The sequence below is a fragment of the Neolamprologus multifasciatus genome, chromosome 23, assembly GCF_963576455.1.
Source record: "Neolamprologus multifasciatus chromosome 23, fNeoMul1.2, whole genome shotgun sequence".
Taxonomy (NCBI): domain Eukaryota; kingdom Metazoa; phylum Chordata; class Actinopteri; order Cichliformes; family Cichlidae; genus Neolamprologus; species Neolamprologus multifasciatus.
The window spans coordinates 6,406,229-6,430,830 of NC_140460.1; the positions used below are offsets into that span (position 1 = coordinate 6,406,229).

General features: G+C 39.9%; 2 protein-coding genes across 2 annotated transcripts; one reads left to right on the forward strand and one right to left on the reverse strand.

The window, feature by feature from the left end:
- Positions 1 to 6,113: 6,113 nt before the first annotated feature.
- LOC146490841 (signal-transducing adaptor protein 1-like) lies at positions 6,114 to 12,712 on the forward strand. Its single transcript, XM_085152051.1, has 13 exons — positions 6,114 to 6,436; positions 8,302 to 8,373; positions 8,487 to 8,606; positions 8,704 to 8,760; positions 8,856 to 9,007; positions 9,296 to 9,427; positions 9,783 to 9,852; positions 10,397 to 10,499; positions 10,596 to 10,694; positions 11,173 to 11,244; positions 11,380 to 11,430; positions 11,546 to 11,677; positions 11,798 to 12,712. The coding sequence occupies exons 1-13, from the start codon at positions 6,350 to 6,352 to the stop codon at positions 11,860 to 11,862; spliced, it is 1,212 nt and encodes a 403-aa protein (XP_085008177.1). The 5' UTR covers positions 6,114 to 6,349; the 3' UTR covers positions 11,863 to 12,712.
- fsd1 (fibronectin type III and SPRY domain containing 1) lies at positions 12,405 to 22,126 on the reverse strand. Its single transcript, XM_085152050.1, has 13 exons — positions 21,954 to 22,126; positions 21,144 to 21,239; positions 20,934 to 21,065; positions 19,054 to 19,155; positions 18,811 to 18,833; positions 18,262 to 18,383; positions 15,787 to 15,996; positions 15,600 to 15,698; positions 15,340 to 15,487; positions 15,164 to 15,246; positions 14,522 to 14,773; positions 14,217 to 14,305; positions 12,405 to 14,111 (listed from the first exon to the last, which is right to left on the reverse strand). The coding sequence occupies exons 1-13, from the start codon at positions 21,966 to 21,968 to the stop codon at positions 14,001 to 14,003; spliced, it is 1,482 nt and encodes a 493-aa protein (XP_085008176.1). The 5' UTR covers positions 21,969 to 22,126; the 3' UTR covers positions 12,405 to 14,000.
- Between the last annotated feature and the right edge of the window lie 2,476 nt (positions 22,127 to 24,602).

Below are 24,602 nucleotides of genomic sequence, written 5' to 3' on the forward strand. Positions count from 1 at the left end.
GGAACAAAGTGGAGATATTTCACCATGCACAATGAAAACAAAACACAGCATATCAGGAAAAACGCCTCATACCATAACTGTCAAACATGGTGGTAGAGGGGTGATGATATAGGTTTGTTTTGGAGCCACTGGACACCTGGACACATTACAGAAAATGAGTCGACTATGTACTCCTCTGCATACCAAAGTATTTTGGAGGCCATTTGTCTGACAGCTAGATGTTGGCTCATGCAATAAGAAAACAATCAAGGTGTTGTAATGGTCCAAAGTTCAGACCTGAACCCGACTGAAGTTCTGTCTCAAAACCCTTAGGACAGCTGTGCAATGCAAATGAATAAGAGTGGGCCAGAATTCTTCCAAAATAATTTGAGTGACTGATAAAGTCACACAGAAAACAAGTTATTGCTGCTAAAGGTGATACCACATTTAGCAAGTTACTGATTATGGGATGTGCTCAGTTTTTCACAGGACTGCAGAGAGTCCCTTGAAGACTTTAAAAAAAAGTCACATACAAGTATTTTATTTGCATTGGTTTAGTTTTCCATCCAAACAAGGAAAAAGAAAAATGGAAAAACACATAATACTGATGATGAAACTGAGTGCTAGCCATCCCACACTCTTACAAAGTTGGCAGTACTGATTTCTCCAGCTGCACTGTGCTGAGAAATGGTTAAACAGTTTTGTATATTAAAAAACGTGTTGTGTATTTATTTTAAAGATCCAACAATTAAAAAAATTGGCCGAACAAACGTGATAAACTGCTGCCCATGTTACAGTCTGTGGACGTCAGGCCAATCAAGCTGTACAATAGTGGCCAAATGTTTTGGCACTACCAAAACTAAACTTATATGTATTTGTTAAATTAAATCTTTGAAACTTATGAAGCCTTTGTGATTGTTCTTCACTGTATCATAGAAACATCTTTGTGTAACTGGCAAAACTTTTGACAAGTGTAGGACAAAAAAGCAACACCAGGGGACAGCAATGCTTTGGTCTGAACCAACTCTCTACTTACAACTAATCTGACAAATCTATATCATCCAAGTCCATCCAAAACTTTTGAACAGTGGTCAAATGTAGAAAAGGCCCAAAACAGCTAAAGAAAGGAACCTGTGTGGCCAACACTGGCAAGATATTTGAATCTCATCAGCTCTTGAAATGGTGATATTTGTGCAGTGCTTAACTTCAACAAATGCATAAACTAATAAACTTAAGATGGCACACCTACAAAAAAAAAAAAACCCTACACCCTTCTCTTGTCAAATGAATGTACAATAAACTGTGCAGCCACTTACCAGAAATCAGAGAGATTTGCAGTGAGGGCGAGGACTCTTGGGTGCACTCGCTGTTGCTTCTTTTTTTTTTTCTTTTTTTTTGGTTTCAACTTTTGTGTCCATCATCTAAACACCTTTGTGAACACAAGAATTCATAATCAACTACTATAAACAGTGATTCATGGTAATGTGGTTTTAAAAAACACACAACTAAAGTACAATACTCACTTCTAAAGGAACTCAAGTGGAGAGCTGTGGATTTGCAAATTTTAAAGACTTTGCAAAATGTATTCATGTTGATAGGATGTGGATTCATTCTTTGTCAACTAAACCAAAACACAAAAATCACAGAAGAAGAGCAGAGTTTGATGCCAGCTGGTTTATTGAACTTGCAAGTTCAACAAATACCAAGAAGAAACCAAAAAAGCTCCCGGGGTGTTCGCTGTAAGCACATGCAGGTCAAGAGCCAGCAGAGACAAACAATAACGCAGACCTTTGGGGGACTTCGGGGCCCTTTTTATTGACGACACCTCCACCTTTTGTTTATCTTAATAAATAAATTGAATACATTTTCAGATTTATTCAATCCCCATCTTACACTGTATGTTATTCCCCAACTGTGTCCGAATATTTTCCTTAACAATTTCCTATTAGTTGTGTTTATTTGATCAACATGTCAATTTACATCATTTTGGTCCTGCATTTGACACTTGTGTTACATCACTGTCTGGGCACTCCACCCGGAGCTTATGATCTGTTCTCATTGTGGTTATTTTGACAGGTCGGTGCTGCGGTAGATACGCAATGGTGATTGTTTTACTCGCTTTATAGTAAGGGATAGTCAATCCCATTTGGCAGTTCTATGACTTTGAAGCCCCTGTTGCACTACCAGGAATAGACTGTAAATCTCAAACTTTGGAGTTTGTACCACTTCAGCCTCTACAACTATAATAATAATAATAATAATAATAATAATAATGATGGATTGGATTTATATAGCGCTTTTCAAGGCACCCAAAGCGCTTTACAATGCCACTAGTCATTCACTCTCGCATTCACACACTGGTGGAAAAAATAAGGACCAGGTGCATCTTCAAATGGTCCTGATTCTACCAAATGTAAGGCACAAACCTGTAAAGGTTACCCATTATTCTAAATTTGGATAAAAACAAACAAACAAACAAACAAACAAACAAACATTTCAGAGTATATATGTGTTTTTTATATATATATATATATACCTCACAGATCCACTGGGTGGTGGATATTCAGGTAATAACTATAATATCTGTGTCTGTCTTTCTAACTGCCTCCCACACTTTAGGGCCAACGTCAACAGACTGGGACAGATGACTTCACTAATATTGCGCTCTGAAAAGTGTGCTTCCGTGACAGACGGGCTGTAAATGATGATTTAAACTTGGAAACATTTGTGCATCATTGCGGATAGTCTACACCGTAACCTTCCAGGTAACATGACGCACCTTCAAAGAAACGTAACTATGCGTCAGGTCGAGGCAGACCTCGGGACTTGAGTGCCGTGGATAATAATAATAATAATAATGGATTGCATTTATATAGCGCTTTTCGGGACCCCTCAAAGCGCTTTACAATACCACTATTCATTCACTCTCACATTCATACACTGGATGTTATCCGCGCGCTTCACTCAGTTCGCCTGAATCAAGATGGCACAGCGACATATCTCTGTTCAAAGCCTAAAAGTTGGATTGTTGGTGGTGAACCCATATTTAAACGGAAACAGTTGCATTTTGTTGTATGAAAAGGACTAAAAGAAATAATATTTATCATCTTGTTTCTGTAGAAATTGAGAGCTTATGATTTCAGATTTCACAATGGAGGCTGGCTTTATACGTAGCGTTAAAAGTAGAGCAAAAATTTTCTTTTTTTTCTTTCTTTTTTCTTTTTTCAAATCAGTAATATATTTTCACCTAAAAACATATATTAACAGTAAAAAATAATTTTATATAGCTTAATGTTTCTTGATTTACAGCAACTCTGTACTATTTTAACAGTAATGTTGAATTTTGTTTTTCACTGTAATGTTCACGGACATTTTTTTTTTACAGTGTTATAGGTATGAGCCCTGCGTAAATGAACCTTAGACTGGATTGTTGATGTTAAACTATAATGGCTAAGAGTGAGTTACTTTGTAAAGATCAAAGATCACACATTCACAGAGTAAACACTGCTAAGGTAACGTCAAGACCCAACCTTAACGTACATTCGGGAACTGCTATTTATTCTTATTTTTTTTTTCCTGCATTACTTTGTGTCGTGTGTTTGCACAGTTATTTCAACACGAGGAACAGCCCTAAAATCGACAAAAACATGTTTTTGTTGGTGGCGCTGGCATCTGAAAATGTGACTTCGTGTCCTCAGTTCATTTTGTAGCAACAGAAAAAATACACGATTATTACTACGTGATCTTTCAGGCAACACTGAGCTCAGCAACGTTCTCATGGAATCAGATTACCAAAAAACTTTGACAAGATTGAGAATAAAGTACAAGTTGATGGTTAATCTCAGGACCTGTGCTATTTTCTTTTTACTAAAAAACCGTGATGATATCAAGTTATGGCTCCTGATTAATCGAAAGATTAGGCGTGATACGTCAAGATGACACCGCCTTTGTTTCATTGCCTGTACCTTGGTAGTGGTGCACCCTGAACAGGTCGCCAGTTCTAGGCAGGGCTAACGAGGGCTAAAGAGAGACAGACACTCAAAATTCAGTCATAAACTTAATTTACATTTGGGCAATTTATATTCACCAGTTAACCTGACGCCCTTAAGCGCATGCCTTTGTCCTGTGGGAGGAAGCTGGAATACCTGGAGAGAGCCCACGCAAATTTAAGCAATGTGCAATTTCTTGGTTATAAAAAACAAACACCATTTCCCATCTTACAGCCTTAGTACACTATACTTTTTTTTTAAAGGTGCAGGCTGTATTATAGACTAGCCTAACTTCTGTGTATTTTATAGGAAAGGAGCGCCAAATCACAAACATTTGAATTAAATTTGAATTATGTTGTAAAGACCCTGCACACTATAAGTAATTTTAAGCATGCCCAAGTTATAAACTTTAAAATAATTCAAAATGAATCAAAAATCTTTATATGGAGTATATTGTTTCCTCATAGTTCCATACTGTGTGGAGCTATGGGACCTGCAGCACGTGCAAAACAAAGATTGCTATTACTAATACTAATACTAAACCTAAGCTAAGGTCAACTAAACAGAAAACAAGCGGAAAGCATAGTGTACTTAGAAATCTAAACTAAAATATAGAGTAAGAAAAATAAGTTTGGTTTTAGTCTTTGCCAGTTTCGTCAGATTATGTCAACACAACCTGCCAAACAAGTTTTGGTGCAAATGTTTAATCAGAGTGCCCCAGATGACTAACCTTCATATTATAACCATTTAAAAAGGCCTAATCCTCAAACAATGAAGACTAAATTGAAATTAGCAAACACACTCTGGACTGAGCCAATTTAAAACCAAATAAAAATAATCACGATAAGAAATTCTAAAAGAACTGTGCTTCAAAGCAGTGAATAATCTACAAACAAACTGCATTCAGAGGTTTGAAATAAGCTATGAATTCAGGTCAGAGATTTTCTAAAAGCAGGTGTCTGGACAGAAATCTGGAAACTGTATACCCAGTGTTGGGGAGTAACGGAATACATGTACCGCCGTTACGTATTTAAAATACAAAATATGAGTAACTGTATTCCGTTACAGTTACCGTTTAAAAAGGTGGTATTTAGAATACAGTTACTTTGTTGAAATAAATGGATTACACGGCGGTACTTCCCTGTTTCATATTGTCGCGGGTCAGGACTGTTTGGGTTTTGTTTGACAGCTACGTTCTGTTGTTCCAGGCGGCAGCGTTACGGTTACCATGGTTACAGGGTGACGCTCTCTCTCTGCGTGTTTCCTGGGTGAGAGAGCGCCTGTTGTTGTTGTGCTAAGCTAATAGGTCGAATGCTACAAGCATAGCCCTAAAGAATGTAGCATCATGGGCAGTGTAGTCCGTGCTGCAGGGAGAATGGACTGCCATACACGTTATGTGTCTGTGAGCGAGGAAGGGAGAAAAAGGAAAAGTACGAGCTGTCATCGAGCAAAAACGGGAGCTGGAAGCATGTAAATATAATAATAACCACTGCAGCCAAGAAGAGTGCCTGACGAGCCCAGTTGTAAGTAAGCTATTAAGCTATTAAAGCTAGTTTTCGGCTACGACACAGAACCCACCGTATTAGCCAGAGGTCCCTTTACTAGGGTTCGGAGCCGCGGACCTTCAGTAACAGTAATAAATCACAGCAATAGTACATTCATGTAGTTGTAAACAGCATGATAATATATTAAGTAATCCAAAGTATTCAGAATACGTTACTCTCATTGAGTAACGTAACGGAATACGTTACAGAATACATTTTGGGGCATGTATTCTGTATTCTGTAATGGAATACATTTTAAAAGTAACCTTCCCAACACTGTGTATACCTGAGAAACAGGTAATCAGGTGAAATGGTTCTGGAGCAGACTTGTGAATGAGTAGCTGACTATTCAAAGTTAATGAAAATGTAAAAAAAATTAAAAAAAATAAATAAATAAAAATGAAGTGGTAAACACATGTACTAGTTACTAGTGGCCATTGATGATGGCAGGTTTAAAAAGCTAACGCTCCAGCTCAACAGCTTTATGGTTTATGGTTTGCGTTGTTTCCATTTAATGACCTGTGAATTATTTACTGTAAATAATGACTGAAGAACATACACGCTCTTATGAGAATTGTGCTTTAGTTCTTTTGAAGTTCATTAAGGTGTAAATACTAGGCGCTGGAATTTGTTCCAAGATGCAAGAAAAGGTAGTTTCCCGTCCTCAAGAAACACCCACCCACTTCGCTCTTTGACCAATCATTGGTCGAGGGCGTGGCCCAAGGACTGAGTTGTTTTATAGTCAGGCAGCTGGGGCACTTTTCATACATTTGTAGGAGAATTGAGTTCGTATTCACAGTATAATCTGACTTATTCTGAACAACGACACTTGCTGTGATGGCAAAGCGAACAAGGCGACCGAGGGACCAGCTGCCAAACTGTTACTACGAAGGATACATGGAGAAGAGATCATTCAATGATGAGGTAAATAAGATTTTTGCTTGGTTGTTTGTGCAGATATTTGACCGTTGTATACTCACAGCAAACATGTCATTATTTTCCATCGAGGCTTCAGGTTTTTAACTTTCAAACAGTTTAGTCAGTTTTTGAGTTTAAATGTCCATGAATTTCTCATAAATGATCAAGACCTGATGAAGCAAAGTCTTTCTATTGATTGTTACTGTCCAAAAGAATTTGCTCTTATATATAAGACAGAGAAAGGGCGCAAATCCTTACAACTGAAAAGTGCAAAAACGTGACCACTTTTGCTTGAAATGTTGTCAAATTCGTTTCCTTATTGTAAAGCAATCAATTAGTCTGAAATGTTTTCTGTTTGTTGTGTGCGTGTGCGTGTGTGGGTGTGTGTGTGTGTGGTAACAACAGAGGAACATGAATGACTGACCTGCCAACCATGTGCGTAACATGCCATTAATGTTCCTAACAACTGCCAACTGTTAAATATTTTTATTTACTTATTCATTTTAATGTCAGGGTCATTTAGTGACTTCAAAGAGGACTTCTATGCTTTTTTGGGCAATATTTCATTTTGTTTGTAGTTCTGTAGTTTTTGTTTCCTGCACAAGCCCGTGCTTATATAAACTGTATTCCAATGTAATATTTGAACTCAGTCTTTACAACGTTATGCTTAAAATGATAAAACAGCACTGCATTGGCATGGTTACTGCTCAGTTACCCTTTAAAACAGATGTAGGTAAAAGACCTAGATAGAAAAAACAGGGGAAAAGTTGTTTACTGTGGTAGAGAAGCTCCTCGTCATTTTCACATTTTTTTTCTGCCTGTCAGACTGGTTTGACTTCTTTACTGGTTTTGTCGTAATCATTTGAGAAAACCAGGAACTAACACAAGATATAAACTAGAACATCAAGCTTTAGAGATCATAAATCATCATAAAGGGCTGTTCTTACAAGGCGTTACTGATAAGACTGTGCACATGAGACTGAAGGGCAAGCCTTTATCTCACTTTATAAATTCAACACAATCTGTTTGAGCTTGGCATCGAATGCCTTAGAGATTTTGCCATCAGCCTTAATATTTGCCAGCAGGTCACAGTGTTGGAAAATGGAAAAAGAGAGCTTCATCCGGGTCTTTGCTTTGTCTGTAGACCAAAATAAGATGAAATTATACGTGAAATGTCTCAGTCTAGGCAAAACAAGTCTGGGGAGGCATTGGTGTACCCGTTGACTGAAACTGACGTCTGCGTGACTTCATACAAAATCTTTGCATTGTGCATTGCTCTATTCTGAACTTCCTACAGTGTGACAGCCACACAATAGTAAAACCTTGCATAACAGACAAATGCAGAGTTAACACTAAAACTGATAAAATCAAAAACAAAGAAATCAATTGAAATCAAGCTGAAATGAAAACAAAAATGTAAAAACCAAACAAACAAGCAAAATAAAAACTAATGGAAAACAATCCTAACTTTGTTCGTACACATACTGGGATTTGACACACTTTACACACCAACACATTTAATTATTTCAGTGATGCAGCATCATGATTTCCCTCAGGTCCAAAGGAATCCAAACAAGCTTGTAGAGCAGCGTTATTAATATCATACACCTGTATCTGTTGAGGTTTCTTGGTTTCCTTTGCATTAAAGGAATCAGTTGACTCATCAGGTCTTTCCCAGAAATGTTATCAGCCTGGTTTTTGTTGTTGTTGATGTTTTTTCCCTTGTTGTGTAACTTTCCTTTGCTTTCTTCTTTACTTGGAAGGAAATAAATAAAATGGATAAAAGAAAATGGATGATTTTATTTTTAAAATATCTATCCACGTGTCTGGATTCGTCACTTTTCTTGAGCTGTTTTTCTTTTTGTGTGCAGACATCTCAGAAACTGTGGACCGCCCTTTGTGGAAACACCCTTTTTTTCTTCAATGACAAAAAGGACTGCGATGTGAGTTGACTTAATGAAATTCACAAATTTGAATTATTCTTTTTAAAAAACAACAAACAAAAAACCCCAAACTTTTCTTGATTAACCCTCTTTGACTGTGTGTGTTTTATCAGTACATAGAGAAACTGGATCTCAGTGGATTTATATCAGTAACAGATGAGACCAGACAGGACCGTAACTTGGATGCAGCCAGATTCAATCTCCGGCTGAAAGGCGGAAATATCAAATTCACTGTAAGGGAATATGTGGAATACATGCAACTGGTCTGATTTCTATCAAAGGAGGATGCTCTGTTTTTGACCTTTTCCTCCTCCTCTGTCACTTCTTTAGGTCCCAAATGCAGAAGTTCGTGAGTTTTGGAAGGGCTATATCCAAGCTGTGGCTGAGGTCTGTGGCACAAACCTTTATCTCACTTTATAGAAAAATAACAAGCTGTTGATGTAACGCAGAGTATTTAAAATTATTATTATGTATTCCCGCAGCTGGCTGTGCCCACCTCTCTGAATCTGCTGCCAGGTCAGATCCACATGCTGAAAGAGGCAGTACAAAAGGAAACGGAGAGAAAACAGAACAGCCCTTCATCTGCTGAGACCAGCTGCCCTTCTTATGTCACCCTACAAGCAGACATGCCAGCGTCAGTATCAAAGACACTCGTGACTTTTGCACTGTTGCTGACTATGTATATGGCGAAGAGGTGTTGCTATAACTGTAAATGCATTAACTGGTATTTAACTGAATTATTTGCATTTTCATTCTTGGGAAAAAAAACAAAAGCCAGACATGTTGGAATTTTGTTTTCTTTGGAAAGAAGTCAAGATTGACTCTTATGCCAGAAACATTCTTTGCATATGCATTCCATTAGAATGTAATTATATGCCGAGCTCAGCTGCTGATGAGTGACACATTTGCGTCATTCCTATAGCTGTTACCACAATGTCTCCCGCCTGGAGGCCGAGCTGCTTCTTGACAGAGAAGTCAAAAGAGGAAACCTGCTGCTGAGACCTGGAAGCGATGGGAGCTCCTTCGCCGTCAGCACCAGGCAGGACTTGGACAGGTACGCACACACATCGGACACAGATATAAACATGTGCTCACTCATTCATACGTAACACAAATAATATACAAACTTAATTCCAAAAAAGTTGTGATGCTGCGTAAAATTAAAACAGAATGGAGTGATTTGAAAATCTCATAGACCCATCATATTGTATATTCACAGTAGAACTCAGACAACGTATTAGGAAAAATATTAACATTTCATCTTTTATTTGTTCTATTATGAATGAAATATGGATTTATTTATTCTGTTTTTACGTTACCCTTTGCACAGTGTCCCAACATCGCTGATAGCAATAACTATGCTGGTATCTTATTCAGGTTTAAAGTTTATTCATTTTTTTCCCTTGCAGCCCTTTAGTCAAACACTACCGCGTGATCCGAAAACACGACGGCGGCTTCATCATCGATGTGGAGCCTAAAGTGAGTGTTAACACTAAAGCCCAATTCTGGGTTCAGTTGTACATGTGCGCCTCAAATAAAGGAGCAACTGAGTAACTTAAGTGGAATCTTTTATTCTCTATTCAGGTCTTGCCTTTTTTATTGCTTTATGAAATCTTCTGTGTGGCTTTCATGGTTTTATTGGCGATAGAGTGTTATAAAGTGTTATGACCTCCTGGAAAATAATAAGGTGTTTAACAGTAAAGGTTGTGGTGGGAATAAAATTGTCATGGCAGCCGATGATTGTCTTAATCTGGCTGCTGTTTTCATGACTCAGCCCTGGTGTGTGTGGTTTTTTTTTGTATTAGTTTGCGGGTACAACGCTGGGTTTGTGCTTGAAAGTTGCATGCATTTCCTTCTGCGCTCTCATGACACACCTCAGTCTGTAAAGTGAATTTCAGCAGCAGTGCTCAGTGCAGTTCCTGCAAGACAATTTATCATTGCAGGTCCATAAATGACCAAGTCAACACACACACACACACACACCCATGTTAACTTTGTGTATTTGATTATTCTCTCTGTGCAGGTCACCTGTGACACTCTGCACGATGTGATCAGCTATTTGGTGACGTCAACTGACGGAGTTTTGATTCCCCTCATTATTGAAGAACCATATGAAAAGAAATTGTGTATGTACAGAACCTGATATAGTCACTCTCTATTTGTTCTTCTGTAATAATTATTCCATGACTAATATAAGCTATGGACTTTTTTTTTTTTAACAGCTTATATTTCTTCTGATAATGAAAATGGAGAAAAGAGTGTTCAGCAGCCCTCGCAAAAAGGTCCTCCACCAAGCCTTCCTTCCAAGCCTCCCAAACCAGGTATTTCCCATTAACACAAACTCATACATCAGTCTGTTTACTCTGCTTTGTAAGCCTCTTTGTTTTGGTGCAGTTGGGAGATTCCTCTTAGTGATTTAACTTTAGTTTCTTCTTTTGGCTCTGGACTTTGAAATTAAATGCTAATTACCATTAAACTTAGACTGATGTGAATGTTGTTTTTACAGGTAGAACATAAAGTATGTAATTTAAGAAAATCTGCACAAAATATCACAGTAAACAATCGTTTGGAATTATAATGAATTCATTCCAGACTCCTGTGACTAAAACATATTACGTTAACCTTTATTTACCTGAACATAATATGCCGTGTTTATTGTCTGCACATTTGTGGTTTCCCAAGGTTGCTGGTTGAAATAGTACCTGTTTTTTTTGTTTGTTTGTTTAAAATCTGGTAATTTTCTTTCTTTATTTTTTATTAGGTGCTCCAATAATCAAAATCATGTCTTCTATTTTCCAGTCTGTAGAAAAACACCATCTCCTGAACCAGAGGAATTGCCAGTGGAAGAGTGCTTGTATTTGAATGAGAACTGTGAGTATCACCATTGCCACATGTGCCATCAATCAGCTCATCAATCATGAGTTTTTGTTGTGTTTCACAAGTGTAAACAGGTGTGACTTCATTTTTTCCAGTTACTGTTTCTAAGCAATGTTTGTGTTCAAACAGGGAATGAGGAAGCAGAAGAGACAGAAGATTCCTCAGTCAATCTGTTGTCACGTAAGTCGCTCTCGATCACTATCTCGCTTTCTAATTTAAGAAACTATTGGAAAATATTCACTTTGACGCTGCATGACTAATTCCCCCCTTGTATGTGTCTTTGTCTTCACTACAGAACCAGAAGGGAAAACCCAGAAAATTCCACTCATGCCTCCAACTCCTGCCCCTCGCAAATTTTTTCCCTCCTCTGTTTCAACCACAAAACAAGATGTGAAGGTGAAAGGCGCTACAGACCTCGATAATCAGCGTAGGTTTACTTTAAGGCTTTTTCCTACCTCAGTGAAATCTGAAACACATTTAATATTTTTCTAAATAGTTATTTTTACTTTTTTCTCATATTAAAGTTAATAATCTGTTTATCTTTTAGTTGCTCGCGAAACAATATCTGAGCTGAAACTTCGGCTGGAAAAAAACAAGGGAAAGTGCCAGTGACCTCTCGTGACGGGAGCCCCTGAGAGCAATCTCCATCGGTGACAATATGGCAAAGCTGCTGTGTCAGACCGTCCGACACATGGGAGCAGAAACGGGCCGCTGATAACCTCCCCCTGCTCCGCAGTGTAGCTCGGCTCTGTCGGCAGCACAGAAGCAGCAAAGCCTCTCAGAAGATTAACGTGCTATTGATTTTTGCTTCTCTCGGACACTCATTAGCAAATTAATCAACTGTAAAGAGCAGTGCACATGTCACATTATCTATACCTTTCTCATGTACATTTTGCACATTTGCCAATGAAAGTGGCACTTTTTTTTTCTCCCTTGTTCTATTGAATCACATTTATCAGTGTTTTTAGATTTTTTTGTGTTTTTGTTTTTTTAAGATTTCCATAGCTACAATGGTTATATTGTGCCTTACAGGCAGGATGTTCATATTTGAACTACAGTGTATTACTGCCCACCTTTTTAGTGATGCAGCCCTATGAAGAAAAACAGAACTGCCAGACGAACTTTTGTTTTCTATAAATGTATTGCATATAATGTTTGTTTTTTTTACTGAAGTAAAACTTGCTCTATCACATCAGGTCATGTGATCAAGCAAATTCTAGTAGGTGCCATGCAGCAACAGGATCGGTTTTATGACGGTCTGTGCCAGGTCTCTTTCTGTTTTATGTATTATTCATACAGCCAAACCTTTTTGTCCTCCTTTGTTGATTTCCATTTTGAGACAGACATCCACGGACAAACACAGTGCTCTCACTCCTTTATTACCTCAATGACTGACACATTATAGTGGAAAAAATTAAACTATTTACAATAAACTCTGACATCTGTCAGCATGTGAAACAAAGTCAACAGAACTCTCGCTTCTTTAAAGCATCGCAGGCTACATTACTCAGAACACACGTAGAGGGAGAAATGTGGCAAAGCAACACTGTTACCGTGTGTTACATACAGCACGAGGTGGATGCTTCTCAAAGGTCAGGCGGTGCACAAAAACAGACTTCAGACTAAGTTTTCAGGGTTTATCGTTTTAGTTTCTCACCTGGGTGGCTCCATAAATGGCTAATCTTTATTATATGATTTATTAGCTCCAGCTACTGCCTAGCTATTTGTTATATTTAGGACTAAAAGCAGTCCACTACTCGTAATGGGAACTCTTTGCTGCAAAAGAAATGGTGCATATACAGGGACAAGCATTAGAGTGCAGTTATGTGAGTATACAGTACAATCATTTCAAAAATCCTGAAGCCACATGAGTGCTCTGACTTCACTACAAGGAGTTAAAATGAAGGAAGTTGCCTCTGACTTTAAGTCTGTACGACAAACTCCTCCACAGTTAACACCATCTCTGATTTTAAACTAACAAAACCTCAGCAGGAGCCAAAAGAGCCCAAAGTGTGGGTCCTGGCTATTATATGAAATACAGTAGACACTGTTAAATGCACATGCCTTGGCAACAAAACAAATTCAGCATCCTAAATATGTTAATTTCTTGTATCTAAAAGCTGCTGGCAGCGATTCAGTGACTTCAGTAACTGTGTGTAGCTGCAGGTTGTTATTTGGGTTATAGACCGTATGTTGGTTGCTGGCTGATTAGGTAATAACTGCTAACCCAAAATTTTCTGACATAGTTTTAAATTGGAACAGAAAGCTTATTAGCGTACCCGATTTCATCTTTTTGGAAATGAGCAGGAAGGCACAGGGAGAGAGAGCAGACAGGACAGAGCGTAACCCTGAACCGGCAGCTGGCTGCACAACAGTTCGGCTGACAGAAGGATGGACAGCGGCCAGCGCTAAATCAGTGCTCTAGCAGCAGTGGTGCTAAATGGATGTGCAGAGACAGGAAACCTAGCAAGCCTACACCTACTGTATCCCCAGCATTCACAACAGCCAGAGTCATACATCTGAAGAGTTCTGTCACCGAGGGAGCAGCAGACCCACCTCTTCCCACCTAAAGTTTGTCTCTATGCAACACAGACACTGCATGTGGAACAGGATAAACTGTCATACTCCAGTGATTTAACTCTTCTGCGATATGGCTTCGACCGCCGTCAGGGCAGAGGAGATGATCTGCGGCGCTGACCAAGGCTGGGTGGAGGTGGGAGCAGTCCAGTTGGCTAGGTGGATGGATGGGTCTAGTTGAGGCTGGCGTTGGAGCTGCTGGTGCCGCTGTTCTTCCTCTGGCCGCTCTGCACCACGCTAGGAACCTGCAGGCCCGTCACTATGGAGAAACTCCCGTTCCACACCTGCAGGGGGCAGCACATGACAGCCAGTTTATTAAAAAAATAAATAAATAAAAATCAGAAGGTGGTGCAAAATTTTCAGACAAAAATAGGCTTGAATTTCCTCACCATGAACGCTGGGATAACTGGCTGCTGAAACTTCGTTTTAAAAGTGTGCATCAGCTGCTTAGTTTTGGCGTTGTAAAAAGACAGAATACCTGGAGAGAAACACAAAGGCAAACATACTTAACGGTTTATTTTATAAAGATTTGCTTTTTAAAATGTGTGGAAGTTAAAGTAGCCTTATTCCTGCTTCACTTTAATCCACAAATAACGCTAAACTTTTTCTTTTATTTCATTTTGCTCCAGTTACCAAATTGTGGCTGAGGCAAACTAAATCTTTGAGTTCACCCATTGATCTGTTTGGATCCTACCTTCATCGTAGTTGATGTAGACTCCGATGCTATTTGGGATGGGACAGTCGAGGGTTCGAGCCTTGTTGTTGTGCTTGGCTGTGAGGCTCTGCTGCAACCAGTTGTTCAGGTGGATGCACCAGGAAGCGCTGCTTTTCCCCAACTGGTCGAATCGGCCGAGGCTCCGCAGGGCTACGCCCACGGCAAAGGCCTTGCTCTCCTTGTCGAAACGCACCTCCCAGTACTGCTGGCCAGCATCAATCATAGTGTCAGCTGTCACGACACATAAGGCCAGCGTCAAAACAATCGCCACTGTCTTTACGCATGCTGACAGCTGTGGTTATGTAACAACTGCCTTGCTAAGAGATGGAAATCTGATTTGAAAAGTTAGTTATGTGGAAATGATTTAGGTTTAAAATATCCAAAACTATAAAAAGTGCAGTAATTAAAAGAAACAACAAAAAGATCTGGATCATTTCTTCTCGTTTAAAGCCTTCATTACACCAACTAACTAGTTCACCTTGGGCGGTAAGGAAGATCAGATTACTTTATTGTGTAACTGTCTAACATTGTATCTTACAATCTACAATCTGGGGCGGTTTGGTAATGCACATACAAGTTTGTGTCTGTCCTTCCCTCTTTTTTTGCTGCACGCATTCTTACCCAGCACTGTGTACGACTCTGCTGTAAACCTGTCTCTGCCGGGCCGGGCGGTCGGTGCTCTCTTAGGAGACATCAGGGCTGACCTGATTACAGAAAAGACACGAGCTAGAAAGATTCAATATTTCTGAGCTTTATTCATAATGAGAGTTAGCACATGAAATCAGCAGCTTACAAACCTGGCTGGGGAGTGCATTGGTGAGTTGGTTCGGTTCTTGTCTTTTCGGATGTCCTGTATTTTTCCTCCGCTGCTGTCCCACTCAACGCTCAAGTCCTCCACCTTCAGGTTCTGATGAGCTGAAGCAGCATCCAGCTTGAAAGTGAAAGCTGGAAATGGGAAAGAAGTAAGGTTTTTCTTTTAGTGTGCAGAAAACTGAAAAGCCCAACATGTTTTGTCAGTCAGAGTAAAATAAGAGCAGCCAGATCCAAGTATTCTCACCGTGGGTTTCTAGTGTAACCGGCTCAGAGAACTCTCCCGCCACAGCCTTGTTACACGCTCTCACTCTGAACGTCAAGTACCGGGTGTCAAAGCGCAGACCTTGGAATTAGGGACGTTTTCTAGGTTAGCAAATCTACTCAAAGTTTAACTATAAATGCCAAACATCACCTCACAGTCCTCTTCCTACCTGTGAGAGTGTGCTCCATCTCTCGTATCCCCTCCACCACCATCCAGGGGTAGTCCTCTCGGATGCGAGGTGGACCCTCGTGATTTGTGCGCCGGTGTTCTATTATGTAGTGGTCTATCTTGCTATCAGGCTCTGGTAAACTCCAAACTACAGTCACCGTATTGTCGCACACCTGGCACTCTGACACCTGGATCTCAGGAGTAGCAGGAACTGAAGACAAAAAGAGTTTTTACCTGTTACAGATTGTGTCCAACATCAACTTTCACTACTCCTTAAGTCTTGTTTTCATTTAAAAAAGGTACTAAAATAGTCAAGAAGTGTAACAGTTCAATATTAAAGCTGCATTTAATACCACAAGGGGGCAGTATTTTCCTAAAAGAAGTCTGACATGACCTTGTGGCAAAATATAAATATTTATTAGATTTTTTTATTTATTTTTTTACATGCACTTGATAAAAAAGTCAGCCTTCTCTGTGCCCAACTATAGTCTTCACTCACATTCATCTGATAAACTTTCACCTTTTCCATTTACTGTATCCTGTTTAACCGGCAGTGTGCCTTAGCTCTGTGTGTCTTAGCTTTACAGCTAAAAGCAGGCGATTCAGATCAGATTGAGACCCACACTACATATGTAGGCTGTCAAACCGCAACGGTGCAATAACGAGGTTAGGAGGTCTCGCACAGCTGTGGAGTGATACTTCTGTGGTTTTATTGCTGTATGTAACTCCCCGTCACATCACATGTATTCATTTGACTCATTAATATAAAAAATGCTGGTAAGTGGAACATACTGCAGGAAGTTTAACACACAGCGAGCATCGACCCTTTCTTTTGTTCTGGTTGAAAAAACACAAAAATGCCTACACTGCGCTTAACAACACCTCCAGGGTGGCAGCTTATACTTTATCTAGCAAACACAGCCTGACCAGAATCTCAGAAGTATTTTTTTGAACTCTTAACTTCATTGTGTTGTGAAATTAAGTGTAATGTGTAGTGACTCATTTCGGGTTGTTTTATCTAGATTACATCGTCTTACTTTTGAAATTCACTGAGGTGAAGTTAGACTACATGTACTGTGTAGCAGTTCAAGGTGTAACAATACAAAAACTCAAATCTTAAAACAGTTTTCACACATGAACTCAGGTGGGAACGTTAACCAGATTTCCCCCCTTTTCCCATATGCAGCACACCGGATCACGCAGCCTGCTTCAAAAACACCGTTTAGTTTAGGAAAGCCCGCTGCCTGAACACACGCACATCCCGCCTAGCTGCTGTAAACTCTCCTCATATTTTATTTGCTCTACTATATGACCTAGTGAAAAACTACCTGGACTTTGTACGAGGGAGCAGGCAGGTTACAGATTGTTTAACTTCCGATGCATTTGAGACAGTTGTGTCCTCACGTGCAGCTCTGCTGATCAGAAAAACAACTGAAACCCATTAAATTGGTTGGCACTCGACAAGAGCCGACAATGACATGACTAGATGCAGATTTTATACCAAAAAAAAGTAATTTTTCAGACAAAAACTGTAAAGTAATTAGTTACTAATTATAGTAAAATACTACAGCTGTAATTAATAATTACTCAAAGTAATTATTAGTAACTACAGCTGTTAAGGAGAACCTCAATTTCAGCTCCATTTTTAAATTCTTGGACTCTGAATCATGCTAAGCTACTCTTGTAGAGTTCAAAATAATCCTTACTAATCTTATGCTCAGCTGTACTGCAGCCCCTAATTTTATCTGAACTTCAGCCCTTCTCTCTTTAACTTTTATATTATATTTATATAGCACATTAAAAACCACTAAAACTAAATAAATTAAACATGTTCCTGAATATTGATGCTACACAACATTTACATAAAATTGCACAGCAGGAACCTATCCTCCAGAGATTAACTATTTCCAAAAGCCTGACAAAAAAAAAAAAAAAGAAGAGGTACATTTTCAGTTTAGATTTAACGACCGTCACAGGCGATGCTCATCTGATTGGATTGCAAAAACAGCCGAGGCAAACATCTCCCTTTTCAGAAAGCACCAATCCATGGAATGATCAGGAGTGGCACACTTTAATGATATTGAGTGCATGGAGGCAGACTATCTACCACATATCCAGGTGCAAGACCATTTAAGGCTTTAAACACAAACAGTTCTCCTTTATATTGGATTCTGTAGTGTACAGGGAGCCAGTGCATGGCTGCTAACACGCGACTAATGTGATCTCTCTTTTTTTTGTCCCAGTCAGTGAACTACCTGTAAATAATCAACAAGTAATTGACCTACTGATGTATGCAGTGCATTACAAGAGTCGAGTATAGATGTAACTAAGTGTGCATGTGTAACTTTCTTATCATTGGTTATCCCTTTTAAACAGAAGCTTTAAACAATCAACCGGGTGTGTAAAATTAAATAGAAGTAAAGAAGCAGAGTGCTGCTTTAATGTTGTGCAAGTCAGCAACTCCTTTGTTTCAGACCTGGGAGAAATTTGAGTCCTTGCAACATCTCCCTCTCCTGGCTGAAATCCACCATCAAGTGACTCATGTTGTCACTGGCTTTAGCCTTCAGGGAGAGGCGAAAGGCTGGAGCCATTGTGACGCTGCGGAGAAAGAGACACACAAAAAACACACAAAGACGTGGGGTGGAAACAAGTGCGGGTCTATTATTGAACTGAACCAGAGGGCGACAAAGAAGAAAACAGGTGATTCTAGTACTGCTCGCTAAGAAAAGACCACTAACTACATTTCTGACATACTAGCGCTGAACTCATCACCCTAATTCAAAAAGCGGAGCTAGAGAGGGAGCAGCATTCATCCAGGGAGGGGCTGACACAGGATGGCACAGACTCGAGATGAGAGTGGGGAAACACAGAGACAAAAGAGTGGAAAGCTTCCATCGTGCTTACTGTCTATGAAATGGGTGTGGTGGCTACAGGTTTGAACGCATGCACGCTACATTCAGTAGATGGCTCGCTGGTTACAGGAGGCTATGACAAAAGGAAAGCAATGGATTGCTGAGTACTATACCTATCCTTAATGTCTTTGGCCGCCTGGAGAGGAGAAGCACAGAGAGGGAAAGGAAAAAAAGAGGAGAGACACGGAGCGAAGAGAGAACTGAGTAGGAGCCCATCATGTTGTCGTTTAACACAAAAAGCTGCCGGTGGCCATGTTAAAATCACTGCTAGTATGACAGCACAAGGAGGACAGATTAGATCGTATGTGGACACTGAAATTCACATCAAACGGCGCAGCAGCATGACTGGCAGTTACCTGAGTAAAACCGTCCGTCTCAGAGGAGCAGAGCGTCTGATTGGCCATCTCCAGAAGCTCCTCTGAACTCTCCAGGGCTTTGGAGCAGGCGCTCAGCTGACTCTGAGAAAAGACCAACTTACAGTCAAATGGAGCGCATCTGCAAACTCCCACAGGTTATTCGTCTGTATAATAAGTTGATTGTGTTGCCAGCAGAAGCCATGGAGCTGGCTGCATCATTTGAGAGTCATCGCTCAGTCCTGAGGCTACAGAGGTTTTTGAATTATTGGTATTTTGACCTGAGATGAATGAAAACAAATATCAGCCTTCATTCATGCAGCTAGTTTGGAATAAATGTTGCAAAGAAAGAGAGTAAAAAAGCAAAAAATGCAAACTTGAGATGAGTCATTTTCACCTCCTCTCTGCAGCATTTCAGCAGGTACCCCTGGCTCCACAGCTGCAAGTTTCTGGCCTGTTTATTGTTACACAAAATGAACAAAAGTATCGGACCATGCCTCGTAATCTTTGAATTCAGGTGTATAAAAATCAAGCATGCAGTCTGCCTTTACAGACTGCATGGCTCACTGAATTTGATGGTGCTGTAATAGGATGCCTCTGTTGAAATCTCTTGTAAGAGGCTTGTTGCAACATGGAAGTGTTTAGGAACCATGCTAGCTCAGCCATGAAGCGGCAGACAACATAAAGTTACAGAGCAGGGTCGCCGAGTGCATAAAACTCGCCGACGCTCTGCTGACTCAGTAACTGCAGAGTTCCAAACTTCCTCTGGCATTAACACCAGCACAAAAACTGTGTGCCGGGAGCTTCACTGCATGGGTTTCCATGGTTGAACAGCTCCTGCAGGTGTAATGTGGAGATGGCTCAGTAAGTTTTGAAGCATATAGCGTATATTTCTCTTCTCTCTCTCTTTATGGTCTTTGTTCTTACTTAATTTTTTAAAGCACTTTAACAAGCTAAAGCAATGTAAAGGAAAAAAGGGAAAAAACAGTGTTGCTATGGTGGAAATCATTGAAAGCTGATTGGAGCAGAAGTCACCTGATTCTGTACACACCACTTCAAAACAATCACATACGGACACTTTCAGTCTCCTTGCATCTTTGGGGCAATTTTGCCCGAACCATTCATGTTCAGGAGGTTCATGGTTCGAGGAATAAATGACAGTTTGGACCTTCTTTTTTTTTTCAAACAAAAGCGGAACAACAGCACCGTGCAGATGGTAGCAGTTTAAAGGAAGTGGCAATATTATTTGTCTTGCTCCATAGTCCCCTATAAATCTTTCTAAGCTTGGAAACGCACTTCCCAACATATTACTAGCTATTCTTACTGTCTTCCTAATGCCTCAGAGGCATTTCCAAACCAACAAATGACACATAAAGTCAACACACTTTCAAGAGAAGTACAACCGAACATGTGAAGCATTTTAGAATTCAGCTTGAAGGATAAAAGCTTCTCACCAATATTATAAATTACAGTGGCATTAAAAAACATAAACCTTAAGACAAACGCGACAGAGACACGATGATGCTCCACTTAAACCTGTTATCTGTATTTTTGTGGTTTGTATTCTGTACAGTTACAGTATTTTTTAACAGATCATGTTAAAGTACGTTGCATTCTGCTTGCTGTTCACTTAGAAAAGTTTAGATTTTAGTCTGACTTAAAGGTCAGGAGGCTCCGGTTTTATCCTGCGAACCGCCTTACTCAATCAGCGATCAAGAGATGAGCATGGGATGTACAACAACAAAGAATGAAACAACATCCCCACAAGCACTGATGCAACACCAGCTTTCGTATGCAGACATGTAATAAGTCTAAGACATGTAATGATGCCCTCCTGATTAAAAAGATCTCGACTTTTCAAATCAAGAAACAATAACGGCTACCTGCAGCTCATAGGTACGGCTTGCTCGCTCCTGTTTGATACGGGTCAGCATATTTTCTTTCATTTCGTCCAGAACAGCATGGAGGGAGCTGCATTCAGACTCCAGGTCCTCCTGCACCCGGTTGGAGTTTGCCTGGTGTCGCAACAGAAAAAAACAGTTCAGGGTATCATTTGAGATCAAATTTAACTTGAGCCCTTCGCGTTACTGTACCTCCAAGTTGTCCAGACTCTGCTTGAGAGTGCAGATGAAGTTGGAAATCTCCTCATTCTTCATGGCCAGTGTGTGGGTGATCTTCCGCAGAGATTCCTGAAGAAAAAGACAAAATTTTCCTTTAGTCAATTCAGATTTTTCTTAACATTTCTGCTTTGAACTCACACACAATCTGACCCTTTCAGGCAGGCTCAGGATCCCTGTATTAGCGCACAGGAGAGCCTCCTCTGTGGATAAGATGTGTTAATCAGCCCTTGTCTGATGAGTGGACACATAGAGCTTTAGGCTTTGAGCTCCCTTTTAAACAGATGAGATCAGAGAGGGACCTACTCTCGGTGCACAGGGAGGGCGGAAGGATGCGCATTTATAATTTAATAATGCAGCTCCGCAATCGTTACGCAGGCGACTTCAAAGACCGGACACACAATATTACACAGAAAAACCCACACTTTTGATTTGCTGCCACTCCTGCTGCACTGCTCCGACGCCACAGTGAAAAAGCCCATTCATACAGAAGAACTGTGCAATGTTTGTTGATGGAAGAGGAGCTACGCCAAGGCCCCCTTCCCCACGTCCCCGACTGCTACACCGATACTTATCGATAAGAAAGCGGTCGATAGCGAGCACAGAAACGACCCCACATCCACCCGAACAAACACCGAGTACAAAAACAAGACGACTGAGAAATTCAAGCCCGTGCTGCATCCACAAACTCCCTCATATCGCCGCGTCTCCCCCTCCTTCCTTTGTACACTACGCCCTGAAACGGCTTCCCCCATCAGAGACACCTGTTCCCCGGCTCCGGCTCACCTTCTGGTCTCCCATCTTGCAGTCAGGTGCACCGGCGCGGTCGCAGCTCCACACACCGCCGGTATGTCTCCTCCGTCCCCCGGGGTTTGGTGTATTAGCACGGCGGAGCTGGTACTGATGCTGCCGGAGAGCAACGCATCTTCGGACGGACACCAACCACCAACGCCTTTGGGCCGTAGTAAGCGGGGCGCATGCGGCACGGGGGGATTCTGGGTAGTGATGTTCTGGTGGCGCGGGTGAGGGATGCTGCTTTCAGGTGCAGTCAGAGAAAGGACAACGCGATAGATAGATAGATAGATAGATAGATAGATAGATAGATAGATAGATAGATAGATAGATAGATAGATAGATAGATAGATAGATAGATAGATAGATAGATAGATAGATAGGCTATTTAATTAATAAAATAATATAAATAAATAAAATCTCTGTATCTACTTTAGCTACTAAAACGACAAAACTCTGTGTCTGCTTCCTTCTTTCTTTTTTCTTTGTAGGGGACACAAATGAATGTCTTCTAAATAATGCAGGAGAAGGCTCCACCTGAAATCTACATCTATATTACCAGATAAGTCGCCACAGCAGTGCTGGAGTCTATATCTCCCTAAATACTGATTTATTTATTCAGCATCTCTAATCTGAGATGTAAAACTGAGCGCATGGTTGGTAATAGTATGGTGAACCATATTATGAATTTGGATGATTTTGTGGTCTCTAGCCGTGGTAGTGCTGGTCTCTATTAGCTTCTTCACATATGTTGTGGATTTTAAAAAAAATACAGTGTCTGTAAGAGCGATGTTATTATTTATAGAACCAAGGAAGACAAACATTTAAGATTTTATAGACTTCATATTGTCATACAATAACGCTACTGTGTAGGGTCAGATATCTTGGACAGAGCAAAAAATAAAAACAAACAACAACAACAAAAACACGTGACGATGATATTTGTAGGCAACGTGCGATAATGTATATACTAGCATATTTAATGCATGCACAGACGGAGGGAGGGTCTTCATTTACATCGTTATGTAGAGCAAAGTGCTTTTCTTTCCTTTAGTTTGTGCATACTGTACAGCTCTAGCACATATGTGTGCAGGAAAATGAGTTTACCGAAACTAAATGTAGCTTTCAATGACGTCATGAGGGTGACGATGGCTCGGTGAATGTAAGATGTTTGTAACTACTGGAGCCAGCATATTTAAAACTACTGGGTGTAACTATATATGCGTGCTTAATATGAAATCACTACGGGCTAAATGCAAATGATGTTTAACACTAGACATTACCAGTATTAATTCTAGAAACATTGGTATCCTCTCTTTGTTGGATGGTGTTTTGCAACTGAAATAAAGATTGATTGAGTGAATAATCTGCTCGTTAAGGTGTGGTTAGAAATATGGAAATAAATAAAACTTTTACTCAAGTATTGCGCTTGTTTTGATTTAACTGTATCACATATGTCACCACTTCATATCAGAGCTTGATGTTGGCCTTTTTTCTATTCATTTAAATTCAGACTGAAAATTTGATATGAGAGATGCAAGATGCCACCCTCGAACACCACTGGGCCCCGCTCTGTTAAAAGTGCTGTGTGGTTAACACTGTGAGCTCACAGTAAGAAAGCACCGACTTTGAATTTAACTGTCGGCTCATGTAAGTTTGCATTTTCTCTTTGTGTCTGCATTTGTTCTTACAGGTGCTTTGACTCTCTCCCCCACCGTCCTCTCAAACACATGAACGTTAGGTCAGCTAGTGATTATAAATTGCCCAGAAGTGTAAATGTGAGCACGTATTTGAGTATGTCTATTTGACCAGGGTCTACCACAACTCTTCCTCTCTTGGCCTCTTGCCTTATGAGAAAAATAAAGAACATAACTACGTGTTGTGCATGTGTAATGTGTCACAGACTATTCATAACCTTTAAAACTGTTAAAAGTGATGACAACGTGATTTTTAAACAAAGTATAAAAGCATATGTGACCTTTGTACTCACAGTTTTAGTTTGGACACATTTGGACAACTTTCTTTTTTCTATTTCTATGTCCTCAGAATGGGTCACATCACAGTGACCGCAAACTTGCATACTTTTGATGAAGGAAAACAACAATGAAACAACCATTGGCCAATAAGTGTATCTCAAAACAAAGGAATTAAAATAACCAACAGAGACTCCTAACTTAAGAGATGCAGCTTCCTGTCTGCTCAGCAGCAAACAAAAGACCCACTCTGACGTAGCTGCACTGGTTCTCTAAATAGAAAGAAGAAGAAAAACCCTTTTAAGTATCGCGCCCCTAAAACCTAAATGTTGGTAACATTTCTTGATTCTGATCAGTATACTAAGTAAAATTTGCATTATGTTTGATTAAAAAAACAACAACCCCGCAGCTGTTTCGAAACGCAACATTTTTTACAGTAATTTTTGTCTTTTTCTTTTGCTTTTATGCATCGACATGTGTTTCTTATGAAAAACCACACCAGTAATTAGAAAATGGTCTGAATTTTATTATCATTTCATATATAACAGCATAAAAGATGAAGTTCTGCTACTAAATAAATGATTTTAAGATTCTTTCTTTTCTTGCATTACAAACAGGACCTACTTTCAGAGACAAAAAAAAGATCATAGGGTTGAGGTTTCAGAAGCTA

Bases quoted from the DNA above. Each gene is read 5' to 3' on its own strand.
- LOC146490841 (XM_085152051.1), top strand. From the start codon at position 6,350: ATGGCAAAGCGAACAAGGCGACCGAGGGACCAGCTGCCAAACTGTTAC. The intron at 9,853-10,396 runs GTGAGTGTTAAC...CTCTCTGTGCAG, and splicing joins TCATCGATGTGGAGCCTAAA to GTCACCTGTGACACTCTGCA. The intron at 11,245-11,379 runs GTGAGTATCACC...GTGTTCAAACAG, and splicing joins CTTGTATTTGAATGAGAACT to GGAATGAGGAAGCAGAAGAG.
- fsd1 (XM_085152050.1), bottom strand. The intron at 15,699-15,786 runs GTAGGAAGAGGA...CCTAATTCCAAG, and splicing joins GATGGAGCACACTCTCACAG to GTCTGCGCTTTGACACCCGG. The intron at 14,112-14,216 runs GTGAGGAAATTC...TGCCCCCTGCAG, and splicing joins CAGTTATCCCAGCGTTCATG to GTGTGGAACGGGAGTTTCTC.